Raw genomic sequence first — 26,381 nt, forward strand, 5'->3', positions numbered from 1 at the left:
TTCTCAAGGGAATTGGATTAACCAACAATGGAAATAGGATGCACTATAACAATCTGGAAAATAACATGCAATTGTGTTACATTAAATTGAGCTTTGAGCATTTTTATCATTTTTCAGCTCTAAAATTGATCTAAACTGATTAGCAATTGCATTTCACAGTTGGTTTACAGATTTCAAATAAGAGGAAAAAAGGATGAAATGCGAACACGTAGGTAGGAATTACTTATGTAAAATAAGAATACAGAGCTTTTTAATTGTGAAATATTCCAGGAAATCTTCCAAATAAATTAACTTCAAGAATTAATTTGAAAAGGGTTTGACTGTGTGACTTCGGTGTGAAGCACAGAAGAATGTCTTCTTTTCTGGATTTCTGCGCTTGTTGTTACTGTCGTCAGACCTAGACCTTTTTATTTTCTTATTTTTTCAGTGATAATTAAGAGGACATAACTGTACACAGGTGTTTCTTTTTTATTCTGAGATAACTTATTACATTAGTAGTATATTTGTACATATATTTATGTTAGAATCTGACACATTTTTAACTTCAATAAATGTTTTTTGTTTTTTTTCACTCTGACTGAATCAGTAAAAATACATCCATCATTCCAATGTCTTTTACAATCTGCAGCATTATTTCATTGTTTTGAAGAATGCCTCTTCAGGTCAGCACCTGGAGCTCCACCCTTGGACACAAAAAAATAGTCTTAAAAATGTACATTAACTATTACATATAAAGACATATTTTTGCCACTGTTAAGTTAAATTCTCATGCAACTACAGGGGTTGGACAATAAAACTGAAACACCTGTCATTTTAGTGTGGGAGGTTTCAAGGCTAAATTGGACCAGCCTGGTAGCCAGTCTTCATTGATTACACATTGCACCAGTAAGAGCAGAGTGTGAAGGTTCAATTAGCAGGGTAAGAGCACAGTTTTGCTCAAAATATTGAAATGCACACAACATTATGGGTGACATACCAGAGTTCAAAAGAGGACAAATTGTTGGTGCACATCTGTGACCAAGACAGCAAGTCTTTGTGATGTATCAAGACCCACAGTATCCAGGGTAATGTCAGCATACCACCAAGAAGGACGAACCACATCCAACAGGATTAAATGTGGACGCAAGAGGAAGCTGTCTGAAAGGGATGTTCGGGTGCTAACCCGGATTGTATCCAAAAAACATAAAACCACGGGTGCCCAAATCACGGCAGAATTAAATGTGCACCTCAACTCTCCTGTTTCCACCAGAACTGTCCATCGGGAGCTCCACAGGGTCAATATACACGGCCGGGCTGCTAGAAAGAAGCGTACCACCCAGACTGTTGCATGCCCAGAGTCTGGGCTGCGTCACTGCCAACAACTACCGAACCATTCTTGAGGACCATGTGCATCCAATGGTTCAAACATTGTATCCTGAAGGTGGTGCGGTGTATCAGGATGACAATACACCAATACACACAGCAAGACTGGTGAAAGATTGGTTTGATGAACATGAAAGTGAAGTTGAACGTCTCCCATGGCCTGCACAGTCACCAGATCTAAATATCATTGAGCCACTTTGGGGTGTTTTGGAGGAGCGAGTCAGGAAATGTTTTCCTCCACCAGTATCACGTAGTGACCTGGCCACTATCCTGCAAGAAGAATGGCTTAAAATCCCTCTGACCACTGTGCAGGACTTGTATATGTCATTCCCAAGATGAATTGACCCTGTATTGGCCGCAAAAGGAGCCCCTACACCATACTAATAAATTATTGTGGTCAAAAACCAGGTGTTTCCGTTTCATTGTCCAACCCCTGTAGTTATCCATTTTTAACTTCTTAAATGTCATTTTCAGCAATTAAAATGTGTCTTTCTTTTTTCCCCTCCTGTGCAAATTGGTTCATATACATGAAAATAGTGTCTTTACCTAGTAGAAAAAAAAATCAGTGAAGGTATTTCAACACAAATCATAACAAATTAAAATTCACCCTAAACACAACCTGGGAAAAGATTATTCCATTTGCATTAACATATAGACTACCAGTCAAACATTTTAAAAACACTTTCTCCTTTAATGATTTCTTTATGTTTATGACTATTTACATTGTAAGTAGATTCCCACTGAAGGCATCAAAACTGTTAATGAACACATACAGAATTGTGTAGCGAACCACAAATTGGAAAATAACTTTATATATGTTTTAAGTAGCTGCCCTTTGCTGTGATGACTGAAAAACTAACCTTTGGCCATCTCAAATTGCACCTCTGGGAAGTTCTTTCAAGACTCTTTGGAAAACCATCTCAGGTGACCGCCTTATGAAGCTCATGGAGAGAATGCCAAGAGAGCAAAGCAGCAATCAAAGCAAAGGGTGGCTATTTTGAAGAATCTAAATTATAAAAATGTTTAGAGTTATTTCACACATTTTGCTTACTACATAATTCCACGTGTGTTCATTCATAGTTTTGTTAGGGTTAGGGTTACGGTTAACCCTAACCTGAAAATGAAAACAAAGAGACCCATTAAGTGAGAAAGTGTATCTAAAACTTTTGACTGGTAATCTAAGTTTTACAAAAAAAAAAAATCAAGTCAAGTCAAGTTTATTTATATAGCGCTTTTCAGCAACAAGGCCCTCACAGCGCTGTACATGAGGGAAAACATTACAATGATACAGAAAGTCAAACACAGAAAAACTAATCAAATGACACTAATAATCCTTCTGGGTTTACTGGTAGAAATTGGTTCCAAGCTACTCTTAATAATGAAGCGTCTTATGCTAAAAGAAGATGATAATATTGATAGTCTCATCGTTCCACTGAATTCTAACTAGTGAAGCTGAGTCACTACAAAACAGCTTTAATCCACATTTTCAGGTGCTAATAATATATTGCTTTTTCTGGTACTGAAGTTTAACTAAGTAATAACAGTCCATTGAAGTCTAACTAAGCAGCTATAGTCCAAATTTTCTATTACTAATAATGTTTGATTTTCACTGGTAATCCTTCTGGTAAAACTAAAAATCTATGAAAATTAATTAAATCACGCAATTAGGTGCAGGGCTAAGCAACACACAAGAAGAAAGAATTTGTAAGAGTGCGGTGGAATCCTGGGGGTGCGGATATATAACTGTGAGTGTGTGTGCAAGAATTAGACTGTCAACACAGATAGAGCGCCATTGTCCTTGCGGAGAGAGACGGAAGTTTTCTCAATCGGCCACAAAGTCTTATCTGGGTCACACCTTTTCGGGGGTGCTGGGAAAGAGCGCCATGACATCCAGGAGATATTTTGTCGATAGCCACTTAGCAGAAGTTGCCAAGGCCACGTTGGGGCACCATATTTAGAAAAACAATAAGTGTTGTGGTTCAAGCAGTTGTGTGGATTTCCAACCACTTTAAGAGTTTTTACTGTTATCTCTCAATTGCGAATCCAAATATGGGACTTTCCCGCAGTTCTGTAGCGAACAACCTTCTCCATGATTAAATCCTTTCACCTCTGAGTCCAAAAGCCGCTTCAAGTCTACGATTCTGTTCAAGAACCGTATTCAGCTTGCAGCTTAGCTGTCTTAACAATTCAGTCTGAGCATTGATCGCTCTGCAGATTCCATCCAGCATCGTAGGCAGCTTTGGGATGCTATGAACAGCTGCCCACGTTTTGCTACTCACTCGATAAGTCAGGTAACCGCCGGCTCCAAAAAGCAGAAATCCTGTTCTCAAAAATCCAAATATATAAACGTGTTCAGCGTCCTCAACCGACATTGTAGTCAGGCACACAATTTTTTTTTTTCGAGAATTTATCAATATGCCAACTCCAAAAAGCAGAAATCCTGTTATCAAACATCCAATTGTGTAGACATCTTCGACATCCTTGACTGAGAATATTGACAGACACACAATCTTCCACTGTTGCCAGGAATCCATTGTGTATCCAGAGAAGAATGTACCGGCTGGGCAAGAGGGTTCTCCTTTACCGTGTCTTCCTGTGGAAATTGTTTTTATCAATTGCGTTGAGAGACCAGCTGACCAAATCCATAATTTACAAGTTTGGAAGATATGTAAAGTGAGTCTCTGACAAAAACACAGACAAAAGCAGATGCAGAGGCAGGCAAGAGGGAGGGAGAGAAAACGTGTGTGTCCTCCACTGAGAGCAGAGCAAGGAACGCACTAAAGAAATGTCAAGGGACCCAGGAAAGTTATTACAAATAATGATAAACAGATAAAATATTTTTCTCTATCATTTTTGCATTTGTTGATGAAGAGACAACTGCAACATAAAAAATAGGTGCAAATTGCTCCCATCTGAAGGATTTGATGGGTGGGATTGCTCCTGCGTGTTTTTACTGCAAATTGCTTTGTGAATCCAGAAAGAAAGCAAGTTGCAGGAGGCTTAGGGGTTAGGTTTAGAGTTGGTAGCAGTTGCAAAAAAATGGAGAATGTTGCACCGCTTTTTGAATTTACTTGCTCACTTTCGACCTCTGTGTTATTCTCTCACTGAGGCAAAAGTGCCACTCCCACACTAGAGGAACTATATTTCATTGCTCCTCCAAACTTGTGGGAGGCTATCACCTCACAGTTCACAAGATATAAATTAACGTATAGAAGAAAGTTGTGTGCAGTGTATAAAGAAAAATGCAGTACATTTCTGAGACCTGAATGCCACTTCTAGGATTCTCTGAGCTTATTACCAGATGGACAAATTTAGTCCATTTATCTTTTCTTACCTTTTCTTGCTGTTTCCTTTTGATGATGCATTTTCACTTGTTAAGGGGTGGGATTACACCTCAGAGGAGCCTCTTGTAGCTCAGTCCTGCTGTTTCACACATACATTCTCTCTTTTTAGTCCATATCTCTTTACAGGTAGTTTCAGGTTGTGATTAAACTCACCATTCTGGCCTGATGGCTACGTATGAGAGAGACTTCTGGCACCAATCCAGACCACGAATCGAGTTCAAAAGTCTTTGCAGATCATCATCTTTCTGCTTCAGCGGCCCACAGTGCAGAACATTCACTTACACTGAACATCTCCTAAATCTGCTCTGACAGCTAGCAAACACTGAACACCTTCAACAGCCACTATTGTCAGCATCTTTAAACAACACCCACCGCAGAGTACCTGACTGAACACATTTCCTCATTCGTCGGTGCACTTATACATTGAGCGGTGTGCGTCACTGTTGCTGATGCACTAATATCCATCAGACAGACTGGACCTGGCAGCAGGCTTCAAAATATTTTTTACTGCCATCCTCCCTTAACGTCAACAACGCACACCCAATTTTCTTTAAACGTCCCCCTGTAATTGATGTCAGCTCTGTTCTGCCACAGTATTAGCAAACTGCTTTTTAATTTGATAATTATCTATGCCTCATGAATAGTTTGCTCTGCTTCCCCCTTACTAATTGACTGCTGATATTAAAGAGAAATGTGCCACAACATCTTCAGGGAGGAGCGCGACTTTAGCCAAATCCCTTAAAATGAGAAAGCCATTCAATTTAGCTTCACTCCTGTGATTTTTAATTGGCACTGAGTCCAAGACAATTGAAAGAGGAACTCAAGTATCGTGCTCATATGAGATTGTGGGTGTTGGGTGTTATATAAATGTTGTGTCTCAGTGCTAAAAGGGAGTAGGCATTCTGCTGTTACTGGTCTAAATCATGTTGTTTATGTGAAACATCAAAGGTTCAGTCGAATTGATGCTATCTTAATAAGCACTATGGCAGGTTTATTCATTTCTTCAGTGCCTTGCAATAGTATTCACATCTCTTAAACTTTGTTACATTTTGTCACATACCACAAACTTTAATGTATTCAACTGGGACTTTGTGTGATAGGTCAACACAACGTAATGCCCAATTATGGAGGGAAGGAAAAAGGGGACAGGGTTTTCAGTTCTACTGTAAATATAAATCTCACAAAGTTTGACATGCAAATGTATTCTGCACCTTTTGGTGCAATTAAAGTCTTTATGGTGTATCTCTACCAGCTTTACCAATCTAGAGTATATTTTTGCCTATTCTTCTTTGTAAATATCTTAAAGTCAGACTAGGTAGAGAACATCTGTGAACAGATACTTTCAGGTTTTTGGCTCGATCATTCAAACACATGAATCTGCTTTGATCTAATCCATTTTATTGTAGCTCTGGCTGTATTTTTAGGGTGGTTGTCCTGCTGGAAGGTAAACCTCTGCCCCAAGCCTCAAGTCTTCCTCAGGCTCTGCTAACCAGCGGTCAAGCAGCTTTGGTTACGGGATTGCGCTTTAAATCCATTTTTCCATCAACTCTAAACAGTTTTCTGGTCCCTGCTGAAGAAAAGCATCCCAACAGCATGATGCCACCACCATCATGTTTCGTTGTGGGAATGGTTCCGGGTGATGCGCATTGCTGGTTTTCTGCCACACGTTGCATTTTGCAATGAAGACAAAAAGTTTCAATGAAGATGAAGTTTCACATCCTCCTACATGTTTGCAGCAAACTGAGCTAATTATTTATTTCTTTTAATAATTTAGCTATTGTCTCTGTTGAAAGCTGCAGAGATCCACTGCTCAGATGAGAGAATCTGTTGACACGGGCACTACTAGTCTTGCATTACAAAAAAATTCTCCTTCATGGATCCTTGCAGCTCCTACCAAAGTTACCATAACCCTCTTGGCTGCCTCTCAGATTACACTCTCGTTTCCTGTTGGTTTAGGTGGACTGCCATGTTTGTACATGTGTAGTAGTGCCATACTCCATTTTCCATTTTCAGATGATAGATTGAACAGTGCACCGTGAGATGTTTAATGCTTGGGCTTTGTAACCTAACCCTGCTTTAAACATCTCCACAGCTTTATCTATGACCTGTCTGCTGTGTTCTTTGGTCTTCATGATGCTGTTTGTTTTTTAATGTTCTCTAACAAACCTCTGAGGCCTTTGCAGAACATCTACATTTTTACTGACAATAAATTACACACGTGGACCCTGTTCAGTAATTAAGTGACATTTGAATTTAGAGGTATTAAAGTCTGCTAGAAATACACGATGCATTCTTTTTGTACAAAATTGGAAAAATCAAGTATCATTTTCACAATTATGTATTACTTTGTTTTGGTCTCTAACTTAAAATCCCATAATACAGGTTAATAGAGGCTTGTGTAACGAATGTAAATGTATATGATGTCTTTGAGATGAAACCCGAAATGTGTCCTTTTTTGTCTTTTTAGCCCCTACGTTTGATTATGGAGACATGCCGTCACCTTTGAGTGAGACAGAGAGTACAATTACTGTGCTGTTGCGTCCTGCACAGGGCAGAGGAGCACCGGTCAGGTGAGGAGATCACCTCAAACAAACATGTTGTATGCTTTTAATACCATGGTCTATTAAAGTTGAATATCCACCCTATTTCCAGCACATACCAAGTGGTGGTTGAAGAAGAAACTGTGAAGAAAGTCAAGAGGGAGCTGGGGCTTCAGGAGTGCTTCCCGTTGCCCATGTCTCATGGTGAGGCCCAGGCTCGAGGCACACCTCACTACTACACAGCCGAGCTGCCACCGAGCAGCCTGCCAGAGGCCAGTCCCTTCACTGTTGGAGACAACCACACATACAATGGCTACTGGAACAGCCCACTGGACCCCCGCAAAAGCTACCTGGTCTACTTCCAGGCTATGAGCAACTTCAAAGGGGTGAGTGATGAAACTGCAGCCAGAGATACTGCAGATCTGACAGCATTTGATCATCAAGCTGTAAGCATAAGTGTTTAAACCAATTCCAGTGAAGAGCCTTTTTGAACAAGTGTCTGGTTTTTGGAGCCCTAATCCTGTGGGTAAAGCTGCAGGACAGTTGGCATTGTCTGCGATCACAACCCCTGAATGAGTAATTGTGCTGTTAGAGAGATTGTTGGACTGAAAACAGGCTGTAAATGTTTATATACCCCTGTTTTTGATTCTTCACAAACAAAATATTTCTGAAAAGGGAATTATTTGCATGCATCATAGAAAAGCTCTGATTAGCTGGAATTAAAAAAAGTACAGAATGTACTTCATGCACATTAATAAGTGCCTAAGGCAATTATTAACAAAGTTAGTATTTTTGATCAAACTTACAAAGGTGGGACTTAATAGCCAAACAGCTCTCAGTCTCTGCCAGTTATTGTTTTATGAATACCTGCCTGTTGAGGTGTGGTGTTACAGAACAACAGATGAAGGAGTGAATTCGCTTACTGGTGTTTTCAGTGAGCAAGCAGTACACACATATACAGAAAAAACAAACAACTTCTCTCCAAAATATAAGTATCTATTAACAAAATAATTTGAAATATGAAAAAAGTTTAAAGGCTGGGAAGGCTTTTGCAAGGCACTGCATTACTGAGACTGTCAGCTTTAAGTAGGAGGTGATTTATTAACAAAATAATTAAACTTCAAGTTAAAATGCTACATTTAACAAACTCTTTAACTTGACTTATAATATTCAACTAAACTACTAAGTAAAAGGAAGAAAATTGAAGAAACTAAAAAGCTACAAAAAAAACCAATAACCACCATAAAATGATGTAGTGATATAGTTTAATGTAAATTCAGAACCAGATTTGTTTTGAGGAATTTGGAGTGAATCCAAATTAGCTTGAAATCTAATTAAGAACAAAAATTGGTATGTGTTCAAAAACCAGTTTGCATTGAAAATAAAGAGGGTAAGTAAATAATTATTTTAATAAAATAATGTTTCAAAGAATGATTTGCTAATTTATAAATCAATAACCTTTTGGACAATTGATTCTTAATGTTATGTTAATGAGCCCTAACAGTGAATTAATTTTTAATGGAGTTGACACTATCAAGATGGCGGCGGACTCACAAGGTGGCCGTCTTGACGGCAGGCATGATGATGTCACATCCATAGCTAGTTAGGCTCAGTTATCAACAAAGCAGTGGTCTTCCTTTAGCCACTAGCTGAGCTTCAGCTTTTAGCTTATCATTAAGCATATTAGGCCCCTTTTTTAAGAACTTTGAGGTCATATTTTATACAGGTTAGAGAGAGGAGATGAAGGGAAAACACAAATTTAATGGATTAATCTCACATCATAGGAGAAAGTGACTCAATACCAGTTATCAATATTACAAACCTAATTTATGGCTTTAGGCTCACTGGCCTTTACCACCACAAACGGAGCAAACCATATAAAAATAAACAACTTTTGAATTGTTTCACCCTAAATTAATTTTCTCTGCCCAGATACAATCTTTTTTACTGTGACTCGTTCTGATAAACAGTGGGGCATGTTTGGTGGGCCAGTGAGTTTAGCAGGTTCGATGGGTCGAACAGCATGCTGATCTGGGGTGAGTGTCTGGTCAGACTGAAGCTGCGGTTTCTAGGCCGTCTCCTTCAGGCAGGGAGAAAGAAAACCACTTTGTCAATGTAGTCAGAGACACCTTCTCTTCTTGGGGAATCTTTGGCTCAGATTTTCTGCTGAAATTCAGACAAACAGTTTAAAGCGGATAGTTCTATTTTTGATTATGTTGCAATCATTGGGTACACATACAGCAAACCATACTTAACTTTGGATCCAGGGTTTCTTTAAAGATGTCTTTCACTCGGCCAGGGAGGTCAGGACATTCACATGGATTGTTTTCCCGACGCAACCTGTTGATGGTTGATGGTAAAGCTAAAGTGCTCTGGTGTGCTCGCCAGAGTTTTGTTGACCTATGACATCACAGGGATTCAACCTGTGACTCCTCCTTCCTAGGAGCTGTGCAGTAGGAAGGGTTAATGCTGTGCATTCAGGGATTCAGAGTTTTTACCCATCCCTTTTGTTCTCTGTAGTTCAGTTTTTGTTCCTCTCATGGCTGGACCCAAACACACCCTTCAGTTCCAATCCAATGCTGTTTTCCTACATCATTGTTTTTATCCAGATAAATACCCTCAAATGTCTTTCTAAATTCCATCACATTGTGTAGATAACCAGAGGTTGAAACATGTCACTTAAAACTTTACAGACTGAAAATCAGCAGGAATTGTTTTTGGAGTGAAACAGTAAAGCGTTATATGGCTTTAAAAAAAAAAAAAAAAAATGTTTTATGTTGGTATGCTGTGCTGAAGAACAGGTAATAAACAGGTAATAAATATTTCATTCTTTGCAAATACATTTTTAACTAATATTTCTTGCAAAAAGTCAATATTTGCAGTGTTTAATCTTTTTCTTTACAACTTCTGTACCAAACCCTGACCCATTGTGACTCATTTATTAAATTATTATTACTTGGAATACATCTCAATTTGTTGGATTCATTTTTCCCATCCACATTTTGAGAGCTAAATTCAGGTAAAGTGGTTTATGATCTGGGAGCCTTATGGTTACATGTCCAAATTGTCAGTGTTCTTATCTTTATGCCACTTCAACAATGATATGTTGTTCTATATTCTGCTGCAAAACATCCAAATGATCATAAAGATTGCCTAGATTATTTAAGGACATTGCTCTTTTGCTCACACTCTTTATTCATGGCAGTTTTCTTGGGGAGAACTGTGAGGAACCCCATTCCCATTGATGAGAAATAACCCCACATTCATATCAGGTGGCCTCACTGTTGGCAGAAACTATGCATGCATGGTACAGTAGATGGCAGCTTTCCCTTTATTTTCTGGAGAAAGGATTTTTTTAAATGTCCTAAACAATTGCAATAAGGATCCATGCATAAAAATAACTTTTCACCGGTCCTTCTGCTGTTTATTCTTGTACTTTCAGCTGAAGTTTAGTCCCTGGTGTTTTTCAGAATGGAATTCATGATCTTTTTTGTTGCAAGAATCAACAGTATTTCTCCAAAATGTCTTAACAGCACTGAACTGATGTACCCTCACCCACCTGCTGCCAATGTTTAACAAGCTCTGCACTGGAGGCGGCAGAACTATATGTTGCACACCTGGTTCTGGAGTGTGCTGGAGATGTATGGCTGGATGTATTCAAGACTCCTACACTGAAACTAAATCTCTCTTTAAATGAGCTGGGAATCTGCAGAAGATTCCTAACACGTGGCCCATTTTGATCCAAAGTATTGATGGCTGCATGCTTTTTTTTAGAGGCAATCAATACTGACACAAGAAGACAACAAATTCAAGTAAGGGTGTCCTGATCAGGATTTTGTCACACCTGTCACCTATAATACCTCTCACACTCATTTAGGAACAGGCATCTGTCAATACAGAGTTGGAGTCTGATCAATACCATGTATAGTTTTGAAAATGATGCTGCTTTACAGTGCAGAAAAATAACAATACATTTGCTTAGTATTGCAACTCACCACCAATGATGTTCCCAATGCTGCACTCTATCCATTTTTTTCTTCCTATTCTGCCTCTTTTTGATGTAGATATTATTTCCCAACAGAAGTTTCTGCAGGCTCACATCAATATGTTGCTGTAACACAGGTTAACTAGGGTAAGAAACTAGGTAACTAGGATAACAAGTTTGTTTTTACAGTTTTCAGTTGGCTTTGGTGCTAGGCTAATACTAACATATTTACTCTGTGTTTTTGATAATCCAGCTTGGAACATATTTCTTTTCAGTTCCAGTTAATCAAGTACAGACAAAACTTAAAGATCAAGTAGTTTTATGCTTCAGAAACTCAGTTCTTTGCTGTGAATATGATATTTCTTAATTACAGGTGTATCTCTCAGCTACACTTGGAGCTCTTTGGAATATCTGAGTGCAGCAGGCAGAGCAGGTCACAAAACACAGACAGGAAGGTGAAGCTGCCTCTCTCACTGTGAATATCCCTGTAAAGGGTTTCAAATGGCTTAGATTCTGAGCAGAAAATCCATATTTGTTTAAGAATATAATGTGCACGAACTGTAACACTGTTTCCCAAGCCATGCACTATAAAATAGGTTGTCATTGTTAAATCACAAAGAGTAGAACAACAAAAGGTATTGAGTGGAGATTTGTCAGGTACTCTTGATACCAATTATTTGAAAACCCCAAAACAAGCAACCTGTACTGATAACTGAAATTGAATTGGAACGTCCATAGTTGTCAGGACATCTCAAACTCTTTCATAAAAATCCGTCTGCTAATTAAATTGAGTTATTTTGATAGACTCCATCGTGGCTGTATTAGGCTAACAATGTAAAACAAATTTAACCTATCGTTTAATTCCAGTGTCTAAATACAGGAAAACAGGTTTTTCTTTTTAAGGTGTTTCATTTAGGCTAATAAATCTTTTTACAATTATTTAAGTTTCATCTCCTCATTCTACACTTAAGTCTAAAAACAATATAAACTGTCACCCTATAAACTAAATCTGTAGAATTTACAAAGCAGCACATGTGTCACTGCCAAAAATATTTGGCCAAGGCTGTAGTTAAAAAAACCTTGCTATAAGTAACTCAGCCATCTGAGAAGTTTTTACTTGCGTCTGTTTGACTATTTGAGTCTTGTCAGTTGCTGGTTTAGTGATTTTATTCCTTTTTATTTTTTATTTTTTTCTGCCTAGTCTGGGATTTAAAGTCCTACAAACAGGGCTGGGTGGCTCTTCCCCACCAGTATTATCTTTTTCCAACTCAGTAGAGAAGCACATGGATGGGAGTGCAGTGTGAGCACTTCACAAAACTAGCCTGCTAAGCATGGGATTAGATAGGGGACGCCTGGCTTTACCAGTGGATGGGATTATGTTTTGTTTGTCTTGGCAGGGAGCCAGCATTCTTGACCAATGGTGCCAAATCATACAGTCAACATTGTCTCCAGTCTTTCAAATGCTGCAAAGTACAATTTTCTTGCTGCTGCTTGACAGAAACAACATGCACACACACACACACACACAAGGTGTTGACATGTTCAGCAATAAAGGTAAAATTTATTTTACTCTTGCCCCCCCCCCCAAACAAAAAGGAAAATTTTGTGGAAAAGTATTATAACAGATTCAAGGGGCCCGTAAAACTGGTAATTAGACTATTCACAAACCAGGCAATCATACATCATGGTACTTTTCTCTGTTAATAGTGTTATTAACATTTGAGAGCCATAATTTTTCACCTCACAGTGTCATCTCACAGCGGTCACATCCAAGTGTTTCTGAAGCAGTCTATTAAAAACAGATGGTGATGTTTGGCTCATGGAGTCTGTTTGGAGCGGGAATGTTTCTGCAACTGCTAAATGTTTGGTATTGTTTTGGATCATTCTGCTGATCCTCCAGCTGTAATTAAACTCTGCAGGCCTTTCACATCTTAGCATTGTCCTCACAATAATTCAGGCAAAACTAATTTTATTCCAGTTTTGAATTCCCTTCACATCAACATGGACCAATATGCATTTTGAGATATTTATAATTAGATGTTCCTATATAACATAGTTTTAGTAACTGATAAGATTAAAGACATTTTTTTTGAATGCAACTAAAAAATTTTCAATATAGATTTAAGCCTATTCCAATTTTTACCACCAATAACAAAATTGTAAATATATTAATTTCTCTACCTGAAAAAAACAGTGAAACAGTGAAATAAATGTTAATTTTATTTTTATTTTTTTTAAATGTAGACTTCCTGAAAAACAACTTGAGGTTTCAGAAATGTCTCTCACTGCATCTATTGAAAATCTAGTAATGCTATTAAAACCCTCCAGGTCAGAGTTGGACACAAGTATTCATACAACATAAACTAAACTAATAGGAATCTCCTATATTCTTCATTTTTTTATTGACAGATTATTTGCCAAAAGCACTATTACACAAGATATTGATATTTATTTACAAAATCCATTTAAAATAGATTCAAGCTTTATCCAACCAAATATTTAAGAAGAAAAGCTTGTTTATCTGTCAGTTGTGTTAAATTATTAATTAAGACTCCTGTATATAATTTTTACAGAAAGAGAGTTCTCTGTTACACAGCTCTGCAGTTAAATGACTTTTTATGATTATTTTAAAACACAGAAAACATGAATTTGTGATGACATTTTAAACCTATACAAGTAATTAGTGCATTTATTATTAAGAAACAAACAGTGAAAGACTGAAAACTACCAATTTTGTGTGTATTTCCAGTAATGAAGGTATACCCTTGCCCTTAATTTGAAATGCAAATGTTTATAAGGATAAACAGAGCAGCTTTACTGCTATAGGTCGATCGTTGTGTTATCTCCTGACATCTCCCTCCTTGTTTAGGTTAAGCAGCAGCTTGAATGGATGGCCATCAGAGCTCCATAGAAATATATCTTCCTGTCTAGAATTCCTTACAGCTTTACGCTTCTTCAGAATTTAAAGCACCAAGTTATACAAACAATCGCTACTGTAAGTCGTTCTTTATGCAGTAACAAGAGATTGGATCCTTAGTTTCCAATCTGCCTCGGGTTAACATGAAACATCATAAAAGTAATGCATGAACCATCTAAAGTCTGTTCCATATTAAGCGTTTTGTGTACTAGAGTTGCTTTGACCTGTCAGATTTGATAATCACTCCACGTCTTTGCACCCTGACCTCTTCATTAAAATGCAAGCTGAATTGTCTGGCCCCTTAATTGCACTCCTCATTAAATCAGTATTTGTGTATTTAGTTTTTTGTTTATCTTTGTGGAGGGCAAACACTGCAACGAATCCCCTTAAAGACTAGTAGTCTTCTAAGTACTTTTCTTGGATGGATTTGACCCAGAATCTTTGGCATTTTACCCCTGCTATTTTCTCGAAGTAACCGTCGAGCCTGTGTAATTGCTGCAATTGATCGATCGCAACAATAAAAAAAAAAATAACAGACTGTTGCTTTGTAGGTCACAGCACTGGAATCTGTAACATTTAAACTTTTATCTCCCAGCTCTACCCACAGACCCACACATATATAAACCGTGTGTTGTGGAGCCCTGTGTTGTGCACTGGCATTTGTGTTTTGTATTTAGAGCTGCCAGGAATCAGCAGCCCCTCTGGCATGACTGGCACTGCACACAGAGACATGTGATGTATGTTTGACAGTCTGGACCTTGGCAGTTTACTCTTCTGCTGAGCTCTTGCGCATTGATTTAGGCGCCCATTTTACAGAATTTGCCTCTATCCATCACAATAGCTTATTTATTTACTGCAGTGTATAGCTGACAATGTATGTGTCTAATTCGCCAAAGCCTGTAATAACTGAATGACTGATCACCACTGCTTTGGAGGCAGAATAAGATGAATCAATTTGGGTTTTTTTCCAACAAAAATTGTTTTATGAAGTTAAGCGCTGAAAGCTCAAACTCAGCAGTTCAGAGTTGCCCTAAGGTTCATGACTATTAATTAAACTGGCTTATTAATCTGTAGAAATTAAGAAACATTGAAATATGCTGCAGAAGCATAGCCAATTAAAAATAACAACTGGAAATGCTAACTCTGGACCCTGACCCTGGTTTAATTTTGTTTGATTTTAAAGCACACCCTCGCTTTGGAAAGTAAACACAACAAGTTTGTTCCACTTTAAGATTGGTGTTAAACTAAAGCATGGTTTATTACTAAATAAGCATTTTTTACAGCAGTGGACATGAAATAGCAGATAAATACAGATAAACACATCCTAAGATTGGCAACTATAGGAACATATCTCAGCACCGTCATTGTGTGTCTGCAATTAAGGAGGTTTTAAGATACTAAGCAACGTTAAACTATTTCGCTACATCAGGCGGAAAGTCAGATAATATCCATGTTTCTTTAGGTTTGTTTTTGGTGGGTATTAAAGCTCATCTTAAAAAGGGTTCATGAGAAATCTGATAGTTATTGATTGAAGCTTTTTATCTTTAGGCATTTTTAGAATGTCACTGTCAGCATTTTAACATTAGTTATTAGCAGTGCTTTCCTAAAGATAGCCTTTACTGAGCTGCTAATTTTGTTACAAGGTTTTAAACTAATCAAACATACAACTAATCACTGTATGGCATGGCAGCTGCACTGCTGCTGAGAAGAAGGCTCTGCAAAGGATGGTAAAGGCTGTAGAGAGGACTGTTGGGAGCGGTCTTCCCACCACCTTAGACCTCTACACGTCACGATGCAGGGCTCTCCGCATCATGAAGGACTCCACCCTTCCCGCACACAGACTATTTCATCCCCTCCCCTCAGGCAGGCGGCTGAGGAGCAGTCAGATCAAGACCACCAGGCACAGAAACAGCTTCTACCCTGAAGCTGTCAGAATGCTGAACTCGAGCCAAACTCGGTAGACCCTCTCACTACACAATGACCCGCACTAAACCCCTCACCCAACAAAGGTGCGATATTTAGTACTTTGCAAAGTTATTTTAGCATCACAATTTTTTTTGCTCTTCGCTGCATACATTTTTACTGATTGCTATTTATTGTTAGATTTAGCTTTGTACATTATACTTGGTTTTCCGAATTTCGTACCTTAACATGTAAATGTGAGCTGGTACGACAATAAAAATCCTTGAATCCTTAATCAAAACCTTAAGATTGTGAAGTGTTTGGATTTTCCGCTGGTCGATTATAACCGTAGCATAGGTAATTTATTAAAAAATGTTTTTAAACAAATAGTGCAGTTCACAGCGCTCATCAGACAAAAGAGTTCATCCAGGGAAATAGCCCTCCTCTTTTGGAACATTGTGTATGTTCTGCTGATCCAAATGTTACTGAAATACTTAGGGGTTGATGGAAAGGGAGTTTTTGCAAATATGGTGTATCAACCTTGACCACATGGAAACATTCCTTTAATGTGTTCCTACATTGTTTAAAAAAATAAAATAAAAACAAGAACGGTGGAACAACTCAGGATTCCCACGGCAGGCAAATACGACCCATATCCGACTTTCATGGCAGTCAGAACGACCCAATTCCGATCTTTCCCGTCCCAAAGAAATTTAAACTGCGCCACTATGTGGTACTAAATTGGACACGTATCCTGTAGTTTTCAAAGCATCCGCGGTCAGAATGGTCATATCACATTTTATCCGACTTTTATGTCATTGTCCTGGCTCTGACTACGGATCCACACAGACTTCTCTACAGACGCAGCAGTCACTGCTCCACAAAATATTATTGTTAATAGCTGTGCTGTCTTTTTTCTTACCTTTTTTTGTCTTGTTATGATGTGGTTATAATATAATATCAACTTAACAACACAGAGACGCTGGCATCCATTATTACTTCTGTAAACAGTGCGCAGCTGTGTGGCGTCTGCATTCTCTATCTGTGCATCCAAGTCGCTTTGGGGTCTTGAATCATTGAGACCGAAGTCTAATGGTGGTCATATTTAATTTGTAGTAGAGCCATTTGGAGTAATTTGCATGCACTCATTATGGCGCAGAATGCAATTTTGGGCATTTAGTAATTCATCTGTGCAGTATTTTTTTCCAAGGTTGTATCATCTTCGCTTAATTTTAACTTTTTTCCTCCTTTTTTATTATCCCATCCATTTTATACAAAGCACCCATGGCACCAAAGCATTGTCCTTAAGCTTGACTCAACCTGACTCATCTAGGCAATTTCTTTGTCCATGTGGACAGTTTGTTTTATAACAGATAACACAGGCTAACATGAACATTTTTTTGTGGATAAGAGAATATCCATAAGAAATATTAAGCTTGTGCTACTAATTGTTGTTTTTAAAGCCTATTAAAGTTGTTCGTTGTTTGGTCATTCCAGACCAGAAAAATAATAGTTCAAACTGATAATTTTAGAGGCCTTAATAAAAATGGGATGTCACAGCATGTAGTATGTGGCTGTGAATTTCCAGATTAAACCCCCGAATTAAAAGCATGTTTGAATTGTCCATTATTTCAAAGTGGAATTGCAATTTAATATTACAGTTTAACCGGAATTTAGGAAAAGTGTTTTTTTGCTCATTTCTGAACAGGCAAGAATTTGCATAATTGCCCCATAGTGCCTAAATTGGCATCTGTAAATTTTAATTTGATAATAAATCTCCTCCATGGGGGGGCAGGATGGAATTGGATTACAGTCCTGGATCTCATTAGGGTTATTTGACAAAGGTCTTTTTCATAACGCTGAGATGTCATCAGCTGAAATCTGAATAAAATTAATTCGTTTTCATTGTGGGGCATTGGTCTGAAACCCTCCTTTTAATTACGCTCTCTTTCTTTCAGGTCCCATCTTTTCTCCTTCAGCAAAAAAAAAAACTAATCTTCTTTACACACTTCGCCACAGCTCTCAGCTTCTAGATATTTTCCTCTAATATTGTATTGAAAATGTTACTTTTATTTTGAACTTTTTACTTTGGGATCTCTGCTGTCATTTAAAGGGTTTTTGACAAATGTAATCATTTAATATGTTTACTAACCTTTGGATGAAACATATATTCGCATACATTAATTTTCTTTTATTTATTTTTATACTTTCAGGGTGACATACTGTTCTTCAGCACTTTGGTTCATGTCGTGGTATTTTCTTTTATCATGTATTTTGGTGTGAAATGCTCTGAGATGCCTCCCCTCTGATGGCTGTGTTTTCTTTGTATTTCAGGAATCCAGAATTAACTGCATACGCATCGCTCGAAAAGGTAATTCAGATCAGTTTTCTCTCATTCTGCAAACACTGTAACCTTGAATATAATTATTTGTATCAAAACCTTTAACAAGACTGTGTAGTTTAGCAATTTATAAGCCGTAATAAGCCATGGACTAACCATGAAGATGCAGTGTACTCTGTGTGCGCTACACCATTGTTTACCCTTTTCTTAAGTATAAAGGTTTAGATCCGGACAAATTTACTCTGATGGTTTCTTGTTGTTCAGCAGTGGGCCCCAGAGAAAAGGGCAACACGCAGGGAGGGATTAGAGGTCAGGCTTTCATCCTGCTTGTTTGGGGGCAGACACTGGGATACACCACATCAAACCAGTCTCTTTTTTCTCGTCAGCAGCCCACCAGATAGCTACATCTGAGAGCTCTGACCTCAGTGGCATCCAAAAGGGTTCTCCAGATCAAAATTTCCAGATGGAGTTACCTTGGCCTATCAGTATAAGAAAGTGCTGCCCCCTCCCCTCCTCTTCCTTTGCACCTCTGCGTTTTGATTCAAAGAGACATGAAAAGGGCAGAGAAATTGACTGTAAGTTCTGATGGCAGGAGAGTCTCTGTGCCACAGTACGCTGTCATATCATGGCGAATAAAAGTCATGTATTTATAGTTATCAGTGCTGCAACAGTAAGCGGAGCCTTGTAAGTCAATTGATTTAGAGGGTTGTCTCTTTTTCTTGGTGAAGGACTCTTTTTCTGGCTGTATAACAAGAGATGAGGCCCTCCTCAAGCATAAACCCAAAAGGCAAAGCTCAGCTCTCACTCCATCTGCCTCACACTACCCAGTCAGGCATTCATTAATTATGCTTTCTTACAGCAAAAAGCTGAACGCTGTGCTGGCCTCGTGCCTTTTGACACAAAATGCACAAAAAGAACCAAAAACAATGGTGCAGATGGTAAGATATTTAAAATGTCACAAAAAGAGAGGAAACAGAGGAGAAAGTAACCTATAAGCAAGATGCTCCTTCCCCTGGCACCCACCCCTTGCCTAATCACTTGCCCTTTTTTGTTAGGTAGTGTTTAAAACATATTCCACTGAAATATGGGACACTCTAAAAAACTTATCAGTTCCCACTGATTCCTTGTTTGAAAATAGACATCTGCATGTATTATTTTTTGCTTTTAAGAGGTTTTCTTGTGGCATTGTTTCACCATGGGGATGGTGGGTTCAGTTTGTTATCTGCCACATATAGTATTATGCATGTAAACCAGAAAAATAAATTTAAGTCAGAGCACCAGCTTTCTCCAAGTCAAGTTTTCCATTTTTAAAGGCCAAGTCCAAGTCAAGTCTCAAGTCTCTAAAGACTGAAATAAAATTTTTTCCATCATATCCAAGTCATCTAATGAACCTCTAACCCTGCATGTAAAGCCTTTATAGAATAGCTGTTTTAATAATGGCATTAAATCACATAGATGAACGCGGATTCTTAAGGAAGATTGTTGAAGTGGACTTTCTTGATATCAGAATAAAGAGGACTGAATACAAATGCATGCCACACTTTGCAGTCAGTTATTCTTACAACAAAAACATTTTGAAAAGCATGTTTCGGTTTCCTTCCACTTTACGATCATGCACCGCTTTGTGTTAATCTATTCCATAAAATCAAAATAAAATATATTGAAGTTTGTGATTGTAATGAGAAATAATGTGATTTAGGTCAAAAGGTATGAATAAATTTGCAAGGCACAGTATACTGACCTTCAAGCATACTTAAAGTTGATCTCAAGTAATATCACTAAAGTAACTATATGTTGTACATGTATTTCTCACTAGGGTGATAAATCCGGATACTTTAAGCTAGCCAGGGTTATATGTGTTTTTGTTTTGTTTTAAACAGAACAAAAATCCCATAAACAGCATCAAAAGAAAATATTTGTTTTCATTAAAGCTAGGATTGTTTTGATGCTTAAATATTTATAAGTTGAGACATTTTTTACCCTTGCTGTTTTTTCTGCCATTTAACAGTGATTTGCAGGGATATCAAAGGCAATATATTGAAAGACTTTAAACTGGTGGCCATTATTCAATGGCCATTATTAGGCCATTGAAGATACTGTTTGTCACTTGAAAAAAAAAAAGAACTTTGCGTGTATTTGCAAGTGCAACTATGAGAAATTTTGTTTTTAGGGGTGGGAAACCATTTCTCTACTTCATTTAAAATTGGGATGCATTACCCTTTAGAAATCTGTGGCTAAAGGGTTCAGAACAAACTCCATATTTAGTAAAGACAATGCCAACATTACATTACAAATTCATTCAAAGTGATGCAATCAGGAAAAAAAGAAGATTTGCAGTTTCAAGGTGTTCCTGGAGTTTTCTTTTTTCTTTTTTCCTATAGTTGCTCTCAATGATTCCTCGACCATTAACATACCCTCTGCATCATCAGGTCCTGAGCCATTATTATCAAGCAGCCCATCACCAGTAAAGTGGAGGCAAATGATTCTGGCTTGGATAACAGAGCTGGAGATTACATTTCAACTTCCAGGTGACAGTTTAATTAAGGATTCTCTGGCAGGCACAACACAACAATAGACTTCCATTTCTCCTCTAAGTGCCAATTTCCACCACGGGGCAGCAGGCAGGTGCTTGGATTCATGCAGAAATCTATTTCATGCTCCTGTTGGGCTTAATAGAAATTACGAGGCTAAATATAACAAAACAGCCTTATCTGTCCAAAACATTGAGGAACTGAAACTGATTTTCCTCAGCTCCTCATCTACATGTTTAACTGGTATATCCCTTTATCGGGGTTATTTTAAATGGAGAGACAATATGGAATAAACAAAGGGCTGAGTTTGTTACCGTGAGTTTCAAAAAAAAAAAATGGATCAGCGTCTGACTGGCTGAATCTTTAGTATTGTTATTTACAGGAGCCTTCTTTGGATGAGACTAAAAAAATACATGCTGTCTCCCAATACGCTTTCTAACATTGGGTGCATATCGGTGCATATGAAGAACACCTGTTAAATGCTTTGTCCATAAAGGGGACACAGAAACATCTAGACCAACGTTGCAACACAAAGATATTCTAAAATGAGACCAGTGACTCATTTTCTACACTCCACTAAGCCAGACGCTCATCAAGTATTAAAAACCCTGACAAGTAATGAAATTATATTGTACTACTTTCATCTTTATTTGGGATGAGGGTTCAAAAGCAGTGCCCATGGCTGCTGATAGTTGGGCTAAAACATGGCTTTATTTTCATTGTCCCTGCCCTAGATCAGATTTTTTTCCCCCCTTAGCAGACTGTGAGATAGAGCTTTATCCCCAGGCGTGCTGTGACTTTCTGCTGCTCTCCAGATAGTTTGAGCTGTTCCAATGGGATCATAAGGGCTGGTTTCAGGGCTGTCAAAGCCTGGAGGAAAGGCTGGCAGTTGGGAAGAGAAAAAAATAGATCACTGGGCCCCTCTAACAAGACAAAGACAGCCCCACTGCTCAGCCCCATTTACATAAGTATGAAGATTTACAGTAGAGAAATGAATAACCTGCTATGATGATAATGACCTTTCCATTGGCTAACAGACACCAGGGCTCCTTGAGATTATGCTGCAGGCCTGGGTAGATTATTCTGACTGGAAACAATACATTTATTTCATTTTGTATCTAAACGTTTCATTGCATGTATCACAACACTACTATGTGGATTATTTGTACCGAATTATTTTGTTATGGCCAAATTGGGCCCTACGCAAGCTTGAGGAAGACTTCTAAGTGTCAGTTGTTCATCCTACAGTCATTGACGCATTTCACAAGGAGGGTAAACCAGAAAAGGGAACTGCTAAAGAGTCTGTCTGTTGGAAGGAGTGTGGTATAAAAAGTAGCCCAAGCAACAGTGTTCCCAGCAGCCTAAACAGAACTGTGAAGCAAAGGTCATTCAAGAGTTTGGGGAGAATAACAATAGGTGGACAATAACCACAATGCTCAGTGTATACAGGACATAAGCTTCAACCGTCATATTCCTTGTAATAAAACTCTCCTAAACCAGAGATTATATCAGAGGTGTCTTACCAGGGCTAAGAAGAAGAAACAGTGGTCTTCTTCTCAGTGGTTTAAATTCAGTCTTTAAAAGAAAGAACATTTTTAATTTCATTTAGAAATCAAGGTACCAGAGTTGGAGAGTGGAGAGGCACAGAATCCAAGTTGTTTATGTTCATCACTGTCTACAATCAGTGATGATTTGGGCAACCAGGTCCTCTAATAATAATGGTCCACCATGTTTTATCATATTTTAAAGTCATTGCGACCATCCACCTGGTCTTTTTTAGACCAGCTAATGACCACCTTTTTCAGACCGCCTCCCTGTGCTAACAAGTGTTCGTATTTATTGAGATAGACCTGTATGCGAATAAAGTTGTCATTAGTATTCTTTGTGAGCCAAATGCAGATGACCTAATTGTCCAAAAGTAATACCAATTTTTTTTTTACACTGGTTGATTTTTTGTTTAGGGGCCAAAATATGTTGTCATAATGACAGAAAATAAGCCAAAAAGCAGCCAAACTCTACTGAACAACTGCTGCTTTCTGCTTTAACAAAATGCAGAAAGTCTGGCTCCTTAGATACAGCATAAAAAAAGTAAGATTTAGGTGTGGTTTAAAACGTTTTCACAATTGTGTATCTCTCTATGTACATTCTACATTTATTGTGTTTTCCGCTATACTGAAGGAATTTCACTTTTTTGTCAACTATTTAAAAAAAACACTTTTTATCAGAAAATATCATCACAGAATTTTTGGGGATCACTAAGATTAAGAGACCATTTTGGATTTTTAGGAAATATGTTTTGTTTGATAGAACAACAGAACAGAAAATATTAAATTAAAAAGTACAAAAACAGAACAATGTGTACATACATGACCACCTCTATAAAGGTATTTCCTTTAAATCGTACTTTATGCTTTCTTGTTGTTATTATTTTTTTTTATGTTCTTGTTTTTAGCCGCATGCAAGGACCACCGGAAAGCTATGGAGGTGTCTCAGCACTCTGAAGAAATGGGGCTGATCCTCGGCGTGTGCGCTGGAGGCCTGGTGGTCTTGATCCTCCTGCTCGGCGCTGTCATCATCATCATTAAGAAAGGGTAAATGATTCATAAATGACTTGTTCTGTACAAAAGAACATGCCTCATTTTGCTCAATCATGCCACATCTGCCACATCTTTTCATTTTGTTTTTAAACAGCTCAGTGACCACCTTTTATGCCGCTGCTGAACTTTTATAAAGGTCATACCTTCTAAGAAAAAGGCAGGACCAACAAGCAATGCTGTGTTGTTTTCCTACCCCAGAGGGAGAAAACAGCTCACATGTGCCGAGCCTATCTGAGTGTGAAGTATTTAATTAAAGGCAGATGCAATTCAATTAACCACTTAATTACGCACACTGAGCAGAGGCCTGACCCTTAAATGAGATAGCAATAGGGAGAGGAAAGGTGTCCCTTCAGAGATTAGCCAATGATCCCACAAGTAAATAATTTGAACTCTTCCACTTACATACCTGCACCTTTAGTCTTTTCTAAGTCAAAGTGCCTGATAGAAAAAATGTAAATAGAAAGTATAGGCAATGCTCCGCATTCACTATTCAAAATGCTAACAAAGCGTGTTGGGTAACATTGAAGAAAGCTGATAATTGAAGTCACTGCCATGCTGCAAACTGGCTCCTGAGCCTCTAAAGTTTTCTTTTGTCCCGGAGAATTGGTTGCCAGATTTGCTGTAACAGGAAGCCACATGCCCTGGTCCTCGAGGTGTAGCGGCCAGAAAACGAGTCGACTGAAAGTTTGCCTCACTGTGTGTTTGATCTGCCAGCAGCTGCTTGATCTACTTGCATGTGTCATATGGGCACCTGCACAGCTGGACTCTTTATTTTCTCTGTAATCAATGCATTCTGCCCTCAGCTGGCATTGCTTTCATCCTACATATCTTCTTTCTCTTGACTTTTTCCCCCACTTCCCTCCCTTTGCTGCGCTCTTGCCAGAAGGGACCACTACTCTTATTATCCGTAAGTGTCTCCACCTCTCATTTGGTGATTCATCATTTACACGCTTGAGCTCCTGCTTGTCAGTCATCAGATGAAGGGGAAATTCAACACAGTATGTCTTTATTTAAAATACAGTGCTTTGAATACCCCTTTGAACATTTTTTTTCTTTAATTTTTGTCTCATTATAAAACAAATAGCAATGTACTTTTGTCTTTTTTTGTGGGGGAAAGTGTAAAGTGGAGGGCAAAGTGTTTACATAACTTGTTACAAATAAAAATCTAAATATAAGTTTTCTATGATATCCATGAATAAAATCTAATGCAGCTTTGGTTTTCAGATGGCAGCAAATGAAAGTAATCTAAGTAAACAGATTTGACCTGTGTGTAATGTAAACTAAACTTCCTTGAGGCAAATTATATACCTCAAGGGTTCGTTAAACTCTGTTTAACACTGTGTTTTGGGCGGGGGATTATTTGGGTTTTGGGTTGCACAACACTTTGACTATCTCTAATGAACGCCTAAGCTCTTGATTCATCGATGCCGAGTTTGGTTATCAGCTATGGAGGAAGAATATGAGGGTCAAAAAGAAGCGCAAAGAAATTGACAGTGTCAAAAGTGTGGGATCACTTTAAACTCAGTGCTGTGCAAGCTCAATGGGTGTGCTGCAAAACTGAATTAGCATTCTTAATAGCACGTCCTTGATGCTGCAACACCTGAGCAGAAACATCTCCTGAAGTGGTGGACATCCACCCCAACTCAATTAATCATCAGAATAATCAATGGAATACTAGATTACTAAAATAATTGTTATCTGCAGCCCTATTATAAATACTGCGGTTCTGTGAAGATCTCAGATGTTTAGCATTCTGGAGCACTGGGGAGACTCAGGAGAAGCTGTAGAGATCCACAGCTCAGGTGTAAAAATATTATGAAAGCAGTTTGCCACAAGGTATGTACAGGGGTTGGACAATGAAACTGAAACACCTGTCATTTTAGTGTGGGAGGTTTCATGGCTAAATTGGAGGAGGTGTCTGAGGAGAGGGACGTCTGGGCGTCTCTGCTGAGTCTGCTGCCCCTGAGACCCGGTCCCGGATAAAGCGGAAGACGACAAGTACGAGTACGAGGTTTCAAGGCTAAATTGGACCAGCCTGGTAGCCAGTCTTCATTGATTGCACATTGCACCAGTAAGAGCAGAGTGTGAAGGTTCAATTAGCAGGGTAAGAGCACAGTTTTGCTCAAAATATTGAAATGCACACAACATTATGGGTGACATACCAGAGTTCAAAAGAGGACAAATTGTTGATGCACGTCTTGCTGACGCATCTGTGACCAAGACAGCAAGTCTTTGTGATTTATCAAGAGCCACGGTATCCAGGGTAATGTCAGCATACCACCAAGAAGGACGAACCACATCCAACAGGATTAACTGTGGACGCAAGAGGAAGCTGTCTGAAAGGGATGTTCGGGTGCTAACCCGGATTGTATCCAAAAAACATAAAACCACGGCTGCCCAAATCACGGCAGAATTAAATGTGCACCTCAACTCTCCTGTTTCCACCAGAACTGTCCGTCGGAAGCTCCACAGGGTCAATATACACGGCCGGGCTGCTATAGCCAAACTTTTGGTCACTCATGCCAATGCCAAATGTCGGTTTCAATGGTGCAAGGAGCGCAAATCTTGGGCTGTGGACAATGTGAAACATGTATTGTTCTCTGATGAGTCCACCTTTACTGTTTTCCCCACATCCAGGAGAGTTACGGTGTGGAGAAGCCCCAAAGAAGTGTACCACCCAGACTGTTGCATGCCCAGAGTGAAGCATGGGGGTGGATCAGTGATGGTTTGGGCTGCCATATCATGGCATTCCCTTGGCCCAATACTTGTGCTAGATGGGTGCGTCACTGCCAAGGACTACCGAACCATTCTTGAGGACCATGTGCATCCAATGGTTCAAACATTGTATCCTGAAGGCGGTGC

The 26,381-nt window shown here is 38.6% G+C and overlaps 1 protein-coding gene across 3 annotated transcripts in view; it reads left to right on the plus strand.

The window, feature by feature from the left end:
- ptprub (protein tyrosine phosphatase receptor type Ub) overlaps positions 1-26,381 on the plus strand; it is a 310,515-nt gene that overhangs the window by 226,226 nt on the left and 57,908 nt on the right. For 2 of the 3 annotated variants that reach the window (XM_047360605.1, XM_047360606.1), the window contains exons 11-15: positions 7,174-7,276; positions 7,359-7,632; positions 18,385-18,421; positions 23,375-23,513; positions 24,403-24,426. In XM_047360605.1, coding sequence (XP_047216561.1) covers positions 7,174-7,276; positions 7,359-7,632; positions 18,385-18,421; positions 23,375-23,513; positions 24,403-24,426 — 577 coding nt within the window. The remainder of the gene's footprint in view (positions 1-7,173; positions 7,277-7,358; positions 7,633-18,384; positions 18,422-23,374; positions 23,514-24,402; positions 24,427-26,381) is intronic. The other variant, XM_047360607.1, reaches the window with a different exon arrangement.

This window comes from Girardinichthys multiradiatus, chromosome 3 (assembly GCF_021462225.1).
Source record: "Girardinichthys multiradiatus isolate DD_20200921_A chromosome 3, DD_fGirMul_XY1, whole genome shotgun sequence".
NCBI classification, from domain to species: Eukaryota; Metazoa; Chordata; class Actinopteri; order Cyprinodontiformes; family Goodeidae; genus Girardinichthys; species Girardinichthys multiradiatus.